This window comes from Colossoma macropomum, unplaced genomic scaffold, assembly GCF_904425465.1.
Source record: "Colossoma macropomum unplaced genomic scaffold, Colossoma_macropomum, whole genome shotgun sequence".
Taxonomy (NCBI): domain Eukaryota; kingdom Metazoa; phylum Chordata; class Actinopteri; order Characiformes; family Serrasalmidae; genus Colossoma; species Colossoma macropomum.
The window spans coordinates 443,674-456,683 of NW_023496045.1; the positions used below are offsets into that span (position 1 = coordinate 443,674).

General features: G+C 40.3%; 1 protein-coding gene across 1 annotated transcript in view; it reads right to left on the reverse strand.

The window, feature by feature from the left end:
• Positions 1-13,010, reverse strand: part of LOC118804405 (kelch-like protein 25) — a 32,959-nt gene that overhangs the window by 19,414 nt on the left and 535 nt on the right. The window contains 2 exon segments of the mRNA XM_036564911.1: positions 3,609-3,721; positions 5,582-5,622. Coding sequence (XP_036420804.1) covers positions 3,609-3,721; positions 5,582-5,601 — 133 coding nt within the window. The 5' untranslated portion in view covers positions 5,602-5,622.

Genomic DNA, 13,010 nt, shown 5'->3' on the forward strand with positions numbered 1-13,010 from the left:
GATCAGGCATAACATTATGACCACCTCCTTGTTTCTGCGCTCATTGTCCATTTTATCAGCTCCACTTACTATATAGGTGCACTTTGTAGTTCTACAGTTACAGACTGTAGTCCATCTGTTTCTCTGATACTTTGTTAGCCCCCTTTTACCCTGTTCTTCAGTGGTCAGGACCCCCATGGACCCTCACGGAGCAGGTACTATTTGGGTGGTGGATCATTCTCAGCACTGCAGTAACACTGATGTAGTGGTGGTGGTGTGTTAGTGTGTGTTGTGCTGGTCTGAGTGGATCAGACACAGCAGTGCTGCTGGAGTTTTTAAACACTGTCCACTCTCTGTCCACTCTATTAGACACTCCTACCTTGTCAGTCCACCTTGTAGATGTAAAGTCAGAGACGATAGCTCATCTGCTGCTGCACAGTTTGTGTTGGTCGTCCTCTAGTCCTTCATCAGTGGTCACAGGACGCTGCCCACAGGACGCTGCCCACAGGACGCTGTTGGCTGGATATTTTCGGTTGGTGGACTATTCTCAGTCCAGCAGTGACACTGAGGTGTTTAAAAACTCCAGCAGCACTGCTGTGTCTGATCCACTCATACCAGTGCAACACACACTAGCACATCACCACCACATCAGTGTTACTGCAGTGCTGAGAATGATCCACCACCCAAATAGTACCTGCTCTGTGAGGGTCCATGGGGGTCCTGACCACTGAAGAACAGGGTAAAAGGGGGCTAACAAAGTATCAGAGAAACAGATGGACTACAGTCTGTAACTGTAGAACTACAAAGTGCACCTATATAGTAAGTGGAGCTGATAAAATGGACAATGAGTGTAGAAACAAGGAGGTGGTCATAATGTTATGCCTGATTGGTGTATAATCACCCAAAAAGTATCATGATTTTGTATTGATGTCATATCACCCGCCCCTAAACAGAGCCCAAATTCAAAATCTAACATCATCTACTGCATCACCATTTCACAGTGATATGGCACATTTCTTTGAGAGCTTTGCTGATATCAGGGTCTCTTTTTATAGTCAGAGTTTAGTCAGCCAACAACAAATTAAGAGTTAAATTAATCAGCTCACACTCCATAAATCATATGTGGTGCGTTGGCTGAGTCTATTAAATTTAAGAGTAGAATGAGACCAGAATGTCTGCCAAGCTCTGACTCATTGATCCATGCAGTGTTTAACAAACATAGCTTAAACTGCGCTGTAGGAAGCCCATACTGATGAGCATCTGCAAAATAACTCTTCAAAAGCCCACGACGGATCACTGAATGCCTTTTTGATCCTTTTAACAACCTCACATTAGCTAATTCCACAGGCTTTTGTAGTCCAAACTGCAGCCTACTTACTGAGTCAGTGCCTACTAGCACACGTTAGGCTATTATCCTTGCTTAGTGGTCTAGATACATACAGCGTTCCCCTTCACCACTTTGCGTACAGCCAAAGGTGAGTGGAGAGAGGCTCTGCTTTTTAGAAAAATATTTGCAATTCAAATTGTGCACGAAATACTTCAGCATCCGTTCAGGTTTTTAAAATGCAAATGCTCTGACACTGGAGCCGGGCTTCGAATTCAGAGCAAATATCGCCGTCAGCTGAAAGGAAACAACAAAAGAGGAAAGCTAATGTTTCAGCAACCGGTGTTTGTGGCGAGTCGTGGACTCATTGTGCCGTGCGTACATGCTGGAGTCATTAATCGACGGCTTTTGGAGCGTTCGATGATGATCCAAAGGGGTGCAGGCATGCAGACATCAACAGGGGTCTATGGATCTCGCTGCTGCTTTAACAAGCACAACAATGCCGGAGGTCAGCCACAAAATAAAGCAGGTCACAGAAAAGCCATGCACGAGGGAATGCAGGGGGGGAGGCGTCGGAGGGAGCTTGATGCGGGGCTACGGAAGGATGAATCAGCCCACTGAAAAAAAGTGATGCATTGAGTTTACTTGATTCAAATATGTGCATTATTTCCACATGAATGTGATAAACTGCATTTCTTTTTTTTCGAGGCCCAAATCCAATTTTTTTCTTCATATGTGACACAGATAAACACAATGAATCTGATATTTTCAATTCTGATTTGAGACGCTTTCGTATGTGGTACTGAAATCCGATAAGTATCCGATCTGCGGCGATGTGACTCAGTCTGAACAGCCAGATCGGGATACATGCGACTTTTACGTCAATCCAACTCAACATTCGTCATAATTTTGCATTGCTGAGACCCATTTTTCCATAAATCTGAGCTACAATCTGGACCTCAGGTGGCGTCTCTTCAGTGATCTGCTCTGTACAAAAATTATTATTTTCATAAAAATACAAAGAGCGTCTAAGATTTTTGACTTTCAGCAGTAAACTGTAAGCATATAGCAACATGTGTATGATCATAAAAGTGGATTCATAGTTTTTGATAGTATTCTTAAAGTGTGGGACTAATTTGTCCGTTCAAACTTATCAGACGTCAGAAAAAATAAATATCGTGACACATCATGTATCATATATAAAAAGCTTCATAAGTTCAGAAGCTGTGTTATTACATTAAATTAGACAATGTTAGTGATTAATTCACAGCTCTTGCTATTTGAAAACTGATTTTGATATAAAAACAATATAATATTTTTAACAATCTTTATAAATACAAAGATAACGACCGCTGAAGTTGTGTCGTCATTCTGTAGTCGTCATCATTCACATTAGCAACTCCGGGTCTAAGCTGGATGAGCCTATGACAAAAATGAAGGGCCATCGGTGGCGTTTGGGATGCACCAGTACCTGAGGAACTTTTTGCAGTAACTGTGTTGGTGTAATATGGTAGCCACTGATATACGTGGTGATTCAAAAAGATTTATCCGACTTCAAAGCGCCATATTTTTGCAGCCGTGAGGTGCCGAGGAACCAATCACAATCCAACTGAAAAAGGGGGTCATAGAGTTTCTGAAGATGGCTCCCTTCAGTCTAAGAGGAGATGAGACCCCTGAACAGAAAGCGTTTTGCGTTCTCCACTTCAATAAGAGTGAATCCATCATAACTGCACCGTGATTTTCGTGGGCAGTGAAGCTCCAACAGCTTTTTTTCTACTGAAAGTCGACCCATTTTTCCACAAATCTGGGCTATAAACTATAAACAGATGGCGTCTCTCTCAGTGATCTGCTCTGTACAAATTAGTTTTTTTAAAAAAATACAAAGAGCATCTAAGATTTTTGGTTTTGCAGCAGTAAATTGTAAGCATATAGCAATATGTGTGTATGACCATAAAACACATGTTCTGTTAATTTGAGGGGAGCTTTTAAAATAAAAAAATGAAAAAAATAAAATAAAAATTCACATTTATTTCATGCAGTTACTGAATCATTTGCCTTACGATTTGGTCATGTAAATTCAGATGGACAAACCAAAATATACCCTGGTCAATAAGAGGTTAAACTATTTACAGTTTACTGCATTGTTCTGTAATGATTTACATGTGAAATAAATCATTTTCAAATCGAATGAATCTTCTTGAATCACTCTGTATTCCACTCACGTGGAAATCATGTACACATTTGAATCAAGTGAATTCAATGCATTCCCAGTGTGGAAGTGAGCGCGTGTCCAGAAAACACTTACAGTGACAGAATCTGCTGACCCACGCGCAGGCACTGACAGAGAAGATCTGAGGTGGGGTCTGCATCGGTCCCAGAACACACCCCCTCTGCAGGCCAGGCTGAGAGAGCGCTCCTCTACACGACAGCAGGGGGACAGAAGAGTGGCACAGAAACAGCGACGTGAGACTTTAATCCACATCCCTCCCCAAAACACTGTGGTCCAGGTTTGTGGCCGTGGTTTAAGCCCAGTCTTAGATTAAACTGCAATATCAACGGGGTTTCACCATTAAAAACCCCATTTAGTCTACGTTTCGGCTTCAGCTTGAAGTTACGGTGTTACCGCAATAACGCCTCTCAATAGCCACGTTTACATGCAGCCTGATAATCTGTAAATAATCTGACTAATAGCTCAATCGGAATAGAATACGTCCATGTAAACACTTTAGTCGGAATAGTCTAGTCCGATTAAGGCCATTTAGAATAAAGTTTCTATCCGACTGATCGAGGTGGGTAATCCTGTAAATAATCAGTTAAACAGAAGAATAATATCCGTGTAAACGCCTGTATCTGATTACATTCCCTATCGGAAAGTTTAAGTCCGTTCTGATCATGTTCGTCACGTCATAGTGAGAGTTTATACCGTTCAACATGGCGGAGCAGAAACTGGTCTGCAGAGGAGACGAAGTTTATGCTCTGGTCTTTAAAAGACGGCGGTGGGACGGACGTCCAGCTTATGTGTCTCAGAACACGACGTCTTCCTCTCGGCCTTCTTTAATAAGGACATGTGAAGGACGTTTGTGAGTATAGATAATAACACATGGATTAAAAAAAAACAGAACCTTTTTAAAACAAGTTCTATATAGCACTCAAAAGGGTTCTTCTATTGTTACATGCTTGACATCATAATAATAGAACTCTTTTTGATGCTATATATATAACTCTTTTCAAAAAGGTTCTACGTAGAACCATCTAGAGCACATCTTCCATCAATCTGAAGAAGTCTTTAATCATGCAAAGGGTTCTTTGAGTGTTCATGGCTCTATCTAGACCCATTTTCTTTACCAAAGAACCTTTGAAGAACCATCTTTTTTTAAGAGTGTATGATAGAATCTTTACACTGCACTCAACTTTTACAACGTTCCTCACACTTAAACACCAATTGAAAGGTAAGATGTGTGGTTCTAGGAAAAACCTTTGATATAGAACCTTTACATTATGTACAGCTTCTTTTATCTTTAAAAATGTTGCTCATACGTTCACACCTCATTTACAACAAAAAAAAAAGATTCTTTAAAGAACCAACCACAGAAAACCACTGGAGGTTTGGAAAAAATGATATGGAAACTTTACATTATATGGGGCTTCTTTTAACTTTAAAAAAGTTCCTCATATGTTCACGTCATTTAGAGAGACTGGTTCTTAAAGAACCACCCAGTGAAATGCTGAACGAAAGATTCTAGGTAAAAAAGACTTGGTATAGAAAGTTTACATTATGTGGAGCTTCATTAAACTTTAAAAACGTTCCTCACACTCGAACATCTCAATTACAAAAAAGGTTATTGAAAAACTTCTGATACAGAACCTTTACATTACATGGATCTTCTTTTCATCTACAAATGAAAATCAGACTTGCACATTTCGCTTACAATACATGGTTCTTTAAAGAAATATCCGCTAAAGTTTGGATATACAGTTCTAGGAAAAACCTCCAATATAGAAACTTTACAGGCAGTGAAAAAAATTCATCACACTCAAACAAGACTTACAAAAAACGCTCTTTAAAAAACTGAAAGCTGGGAACGTTTCTATGAAAAAAAAATAATTTCCTTAAAGAAGCATCCAGTGAAAGTTCGGATGGTTCTAGGAAAAAATTAAAATCACTTTTCTTTAAAGAACCATTCACTGAAAGTTGGGACATATGGTTCTAGGAAAAACCTGCTGATTTCTTTGAAGGAGCATCCAAAGTTGGGACATACGGTTCTAGGAAAAACTCACTGATTTCTTTGAAGATGCATCCACTGAAAGTTCAGATGGTTCTAGGAAAAAATAAAAAATACATTTCTTTAAAGAACCATTCACGGAAAGTTGGGACATATGGTTCTAGGAAAAACCCACTGATTTCTTTGAAGACACATCCACTGAAAGTTCAGATGGTTCTAGCAAAAAATAAAAATTACATTTCTTTAAAGAACCATTCACGGAAAGTTGGGACATATGGTTCTACGAAAAACTCACTAATTTCTTTAAAGAACCATTCATTGAAAGTTGAGACGGTTCTAGGAAAAACTCACATTTCTTTAAAAAGCGTCCACTGAAAGGTTCTTTAGGGAACCGAAAGTGTTCTTGAGTGCTCTCCTGCTGTAAAATGAGACAGCGGGGAATAAAATGGCAGCGTGACAGTTTTTCGCGGGCTGATAAAGAGTTCCTCCGCCGTTCATCCCATCGCCCGCGGCAACCGTCACTCAACAACAGCGCCGCCAATGCCAAAGTTGCTGAATCACTGAATGCAAACAACCGGCCTATCTGTGCGCCCGTCGCCGTCGGCATGAATGACACCTTTTAACTGCAACGCCACCGAGAAGCAGCGGCACAAAGGTCCTCCTTCCGCTGAACGTTCTGCCTTTGTCGACACCTCTTCTCCTCTGACTGATAGCCCTTCCAGGTTCTTTTCACTCCGAGTGTTGGTATTCCAGAGCTCCTCCACTTCAGCTGCGGAGAAGGGAGGGAGGGAAGGAGGGGGGAGAGGGACTTTTCTTCTCCAAGCCAGAGTCAAAAGCTGGCAACCTTTCTGTGTTTACAACGTTCAGTGGATCACCAGCTGGCAGGCAGTCTGTCTGAACGCTGAAGAACTTCTATCAGCTCAGAAAAAAGGGACAGAACCGGGTGGCGAATCAGCGCAAGGCCGACGCCTGCGAGACCGAGCTGTTGGCGTCACAATGGACGAAACCGATCCGCTCTAAAAGAGCGCCAGAGAGAGACAGAGCGACGCAAGAGACGTTCTGGCAAAGACGAGGCTCGCTGTGCACGTTAGGGCCGCAGACACAATATTGTAGGCTGTGAAATAAGCCGGTAAACTGCGACGCTGCATCCTGTATGGTTATTCTAGAGAGAATAACAGCGACGACAGCAGACTAGTGATGCACCGATCCAACATAATGGACCTTATTAAGAACAAATTCCACTGTTGTTTAACATTTCTGCTTAATTCAGTGGCTGAAATGTCATTCGGAGTGGTTCGGTGAGAAATGGTTCAGATGTCTATACAGTGGTGGTGATAGGAACCAGGGGTCGCCATGACTACAACACAAATATAGACATTTTATTTACTATCCAGAACCACCAGTGAACCTACACGAGTCTTCAGAGTTTATATGGAATGTTGATGATGGTTAAAGAGTGATAAATCTGAAATAATAAGTTTTCTTTGGGGACTATTTTGCCTCACAGCGCCCTGCATGTATCCCTCCACAATGAATGGACTGAAATAAATGGATTAAAATACATTTCAAGGCAAAAACCTATCACACAACTATCGTAGAACAGTGCGTCAGACATCAGGCAGCAGATATCTAACTATTTCATGTAGTAACTTTCTGTGAGGGAGCTTTTAGAGGTGGACGTCTGGTTCCTATCACCACCACTGTGAACAGTTCTGACTCGGTAAGTTTCTCTAGAACGGAGCGTTTCACACCAAACCACTCTGAACGGCTCTGTTTATATCTTAACCATTTAATTATGTAGAATTTTTGAAAATCGTTGGAGGTCTTACTAACAAGACTAGCATCACAATATTTAGTTTCGCTGAGATTTTCTAAGTTGGAACAGACCAAAAATTTCAATGGTGCAACATTTTAGCAATACTAAGATCAATTAAACAGGACTAATTATGCTCTCTTTGCATCCTGTACGTTTATTCAAGAAAGAATAACAGCAACAACAGCGACTAGTGATGCACCGATCCAACATAATGGACCTTAAAATGGCCAGTTTTATTACACACTTCTATAACCTAAGAACACACTCTTAAAACGCCTAAGTCTTCAAGGGTTCTTTAGCTAAGCAAATGGTTCTACATAGAACTATGAACACTCAAAGAACCAGCTGCATGGTGAAATGGTTCTTCAGATTGATGGAGAATGTGCTGTAGATGGCTTTTGAAACAGGTTCTATATAGCACCACAAAGAGTTCTGCTATTGTTAGAATATCAAGCTTGTTTTAAAAGAAGAACCCTTTTTGGTGCCTTTTCAGAACCATATACAACACATTCTCCATCAATCTACAATACAGTGTAGATATACACCGATCAGGCATAACATTCTGACCACCTCCTTGTTTCTGCACTCACTGTCCAGTTTATCAGCTCCACTTACTATATAGGTGCACTTTGTAGTTCTACAGTTACAGACTGTAGTCCATCTGTTTCTCTGATACTTTGTTAGCCCCCTTTTACCCTGTTCTTCAGTGGTCAGGACCCCCATGGACCCTCACAGAGCAGGTACTATTTGGGTGGTGGATCATTCTCAGCACTGCAGTAACACTGACGTGGTGGTGGTGTGTTAGTGTGTGTTGTGCTGGTCTGAGTGGATCAGACACAGCAGTGCTGCTGGAGTTTTTAAACACCTCAGTGTCACTGCTGGACTGAGAATAGTCCACCAACCAAAAATATCCAGCCAACAGCGTCCTGTGACCACTGATGAAGGACTAGAGGATGACCGACACAAACTGTGCAGCAGCAGATGAGCTATCGTCTCTGACTTTACATCTACAAGGTGGACTGAGAAGGTAGGAGTGTCTAATAGAGTGGACAGTGAGTGGACACAGTGTTTAAAAACTCCAGCAGCACTGCTGTGTCTGGTCCACTTGCACCAGCGCAACACACACACTAACATACCACCACCACGTCAGTGTTACTGCAGTCACCCCACTTCCCCATAGTCCAAATAGGGCTTTAGTCTAAAACCTTCTCACAACTATCGTAACGCAATGTTTACGACATCAGGCAGTGAATTCATAACCATTTCATGTAGTAATTTTCTGTGCGGGAGCTTTTAGAGGTGGACGTCTGGTTCCTATCACCACCATTGTGCACTATTTGCAGCCCTAGTGTCTCTAGGACGGAGCATTTCACACCAAACACATTTACGTATTAAGAAATTCTAAAAAATCTGTGGAATTCCCCTTTATGATGAATAAATGAGTAACACACCCAAAGATCAAGAGGTTAAAGCAGGTGCAGATATTAACATACACTACACTGTACAGCGCCTAACCTAGGGAGTTAAATCAGTGTCACCAGAACTTGAACCCGGATTCTTGACGCTGAGCCTGAATTCGTGATTCTGAACCTGAATTTGTGATTCTGAACCTGAATTTGTGATTCTGAACCTGAATTCATGAATCTGAACCTGAATTTGTGACTCTGAACCTGAATTTGTGATTCTGAACCAGAATTTCTGATTCTAAACTTGAATTTATGACACTGATCCTGAATTTGTGATTCTGAACCTGAACTCGTGACTCTGAACCTGAACTCGTGACTCTGAACCTGAATTTGTGAATCTGAACCTGAATTCGTGATTCCGAACCTGAATTTGTGACACGTCTGAATTTTGACATGAACTGATTTGTGACATGATCTGATTTTGACACTTGAATTTGTGATGATCTGAATGTGTATTCTGAACTGAATGTGACTTGAACTGATTTGTGATCTGAACCTGAATTTTGATTCTAAACTGATTATGACACTGAATCTGAATGTGTGATTCTGAACCTGAACTCGTGACTCTGAACCTGAATTTGTGACACTGAATCTGAATGTGTGATTCTGAACTTGAATTAGTGACTCTGAACCTGAATTAGTGACTCTGAACCTGAATTCCTGATTCTTTTTCAGGTTGAGAAATTCAGATGGTAAAATCAGATCTGGAAATTCAGGGAAACATCCGGGATACTCAAGCGTAGATGTTATCAAACTCACACCTGGCCAATCACTAAATATCTCTGGAAGGGGCTTCTTTGTCACCGAGTACAGTGCTGACGAGGGACCACGGCAGAAGAATAAGCCAGTGGAACGTTTCCAATTGTAAGTCGCTTATTCTTCCTTCTCTTTGTATCAGCTCACATCAGATACTAGCATTTGTTGTTTTATTGGTTGTTCATACAAATATAAGCTGATGCTTGATTTCTTATAATACAGCGTGATTCAAAAAGATTCATCTGATTCCAAAATGATTTATTTCACTTGTAAATCATTACAGATCAATGCAGTAAACTGTAAATGGTTTAAATGAGCATAAAATTTATTATATAATTGTACAAGGTCTCAGTATGAACCTCCTCCAGCTGTACAGACAACATCAACGCCATAGTCAAACTCATCCCATACTGGATTGAGCATGTCGGGTGTCGCTGCACTCACGGCTCTTTCAGTGCGATTTCGGAGATCATCCAGTGTTGTGGAACCAACGCCGAAAGCTCTGAGCTGCTGGAGCTTCACTGCTGATGAAAATCACGCTGCACAGTTATGACGGATTCACTCTTATTGAAGTGGAGAACGCAGAACGCTTTCTGCTCAGGGGTCTCATCTCCTCTCAGACTGAAGGGAGCCATCTTCCACTGACAGTTAGAAACTCTATGACCCCCTCTTTCAGTTGGATTGTGATTGGTTCCTCGGCGCCTCACGGTTGTAAAATTATGGTCCTTTGAAATCGGATTAATCTTTTTGAATCACCCTGTATAATACGTGATTTGATTACATCTATGCTTGTTTGCTCTTCCTGAGTACCCCAAGTGTTTCCCTGTGTTTCTCGACCTGAATTTTACAACCTGAATATCCAGACCTGAATTTCACAGCCTGAATTTTACAACCTGAATATCCAGACCTGAATTTTACAGCCTGAATATCCAGACCTAAATATCCAGACCTGAATATCCAGATCTGAATTTCACAACATGAATTTTACAACCTGAATTTCTCGACCTGAATTTCACAATCTGAATATCCAGACCTGAAAAAGCATTGTCAGCATCACAAATTCAGGTCCAGACTGCTGAATTCAGGTTGAGAACCATGAATTCGGGTTCACGTTCTCGTGACACCGATTTAACTCCATGCTAAGCTGCGCTTCTGTTATCAGTGCCGTAACAAATGCCTTCCAGCCTCGGTTGATATGCATATTTATCCATTTCCCCATAAAACTCCCAACAGTGAGCTAAAAATAATCCGCAGCATTTCAGACTGGATGGCAACGGTTGTGTGATAACAAAGCGCAATGCCCAAATGGCCAAAACGCTGCTAGTCTAGTGTTGAATCAGACAATGTGCTGTTTCCTCTCTGTGTAATTACACATGTATAAGCAGCTTAGTGAGCAGAAATGCTTTTGTTGGCAGGAGCAGCTAATTAGCCATCAATCCTTATGGAGCGGATGAGAACCAAGAAAATGAGACTTCACCTCGGCTGTGTGGAAACCCTCCTGGATATTTCCTACAGACCTTGCGCCCGAGATACGGAACCGTGAACACACTGTGAATAAGTGAATAGTCTCCCTGTTCCAGGTCAGAATATTTACCTACGTACCAAAACAGTGCAATGACACGCAGAACCACATTCCTGTACATATTTACTACAGATAACCTGCCGAATGCATACAAGCGATGGCGTTTTCACCACTGGAAAATATATATAACCATGCACTCATAATAGTGAGAAAGTTCCCATAATTATGACTTAGCGAGCCAAAATTAGACGTTCAGTCATAATTATGCGATACGGAGTCATAATTATGAAACTATATTGAGATAGCAAGTCAAAATTGAGATCTCATAATAATATCACCTCATAATTATCACTTAGAATCTCATAATTGTGTCTTAATGATTTAATACCCAATAATTATGAATTAACGTATCATTATAATGACTTACTACGTCATAATTATGACTCACCAAGTCATAATTGAGATGATATTATAAGATAGCAAGTCAAAATTGAGATCTCATAATAATATCACCTCATAATTATGACTCAGTATTTCATAACTGTGTCTTAGTATCTTATGATAATGACTTAATACCTAATAATTATGACTTCACATCTAATTACAATTCACTATGTCATAATTATGACTTACTTTCTCATAAGTAGGTCAATAATAATGAGATCCCATCTCATATTTATGATTCGGTATCTCAATGATTTACCATCTCAATTATGCCTTAATATCTCATAATTATGACTCACAGTCTCATAATTACGAGAAAATTGTCTCATTATTACAAGATAGTAATTATTATGAGATATTCTGTCATAATTCGGAAACTCATTATTGAGTTACGATCTCACTATTACGAGATAGCAAGTCAAAGTATGGATAGTCAAAGTTGACACGATAAGTCATAATTATGAGGTATGAGAGAGCAAGTCAAAATTGAGATAGTATCTCATAATAATATCATTCCATAATTACGACTCCGTATCTCATAATTATGACTTTCTTTCTCATAATTTTGATTTGTTACCTCATATTAATGAAATCTTACTCTGCATTTCAATTATGTCTTAATATCTCATAAATATGAGAAAGCTGTCCAAATAGTTATTGAGATATTCAGTCATCATTATGAGAAACTATGCGATAGCAAGTCTTCATTATGAGACGGTAAGTCGTAGTTATGAGATCGTAAGTCATAATTATCACAGTGTAAATCATTATTGTGGGACAGGATCTCATTATTATGAGATAGCAAGTCAAAAATGAGATATTCAGTCATAATTACGGAAAACTTTCTCATTATTATGACTTACTAAATGACTGTATATTTTCCTTCAGTTGTTTCCATACGGTGCAGATGTATATCGCTATGTGGTGCTGTGAGGGTGACAGTAATTAAGTAAATTAAGTAAATAAACGACTAAATAAATGACATTAGTCCCTCACAGAGCTCGTGCTCACTTGTAGAGCCCCACTGAGCATCACCACTATCTTAGCCGTCCAGCTAACGTCGAAAACGAGCTACGAAGCCAAACTGCTGCGTTCAGCTGAGAGGTTTGTGATATTAATAAGCAGGAAAAGGTTATTTAATTCAATAAAAGCTTCCCTAACTTCACCCTGACCGGCTGCGCAGGTTTTCAGCTGGATTAGTCTGAGTGGCTAACGCTGCTAGCCTCAAACTGCATCAGAAACATGACTGAAAACTTGACTTTTTCTCAAGTTACGTCTTTAATAACCTAATTAAAAGTATTTGGACAAACGTGGGACGAATAAGAGCGGACAAGATGAAGTAAAACACGTATTTAACACTATTTTTTCGCTAGCTTTGCCAGCTAACTTTAAGTTCCCCCTCCAAAAAACACCGGAGACTCGACGAGGCTGAAGTCGGCTCCCTATTCGCCAGCTTTATGCCCGAATTTTCCCGTTCCAC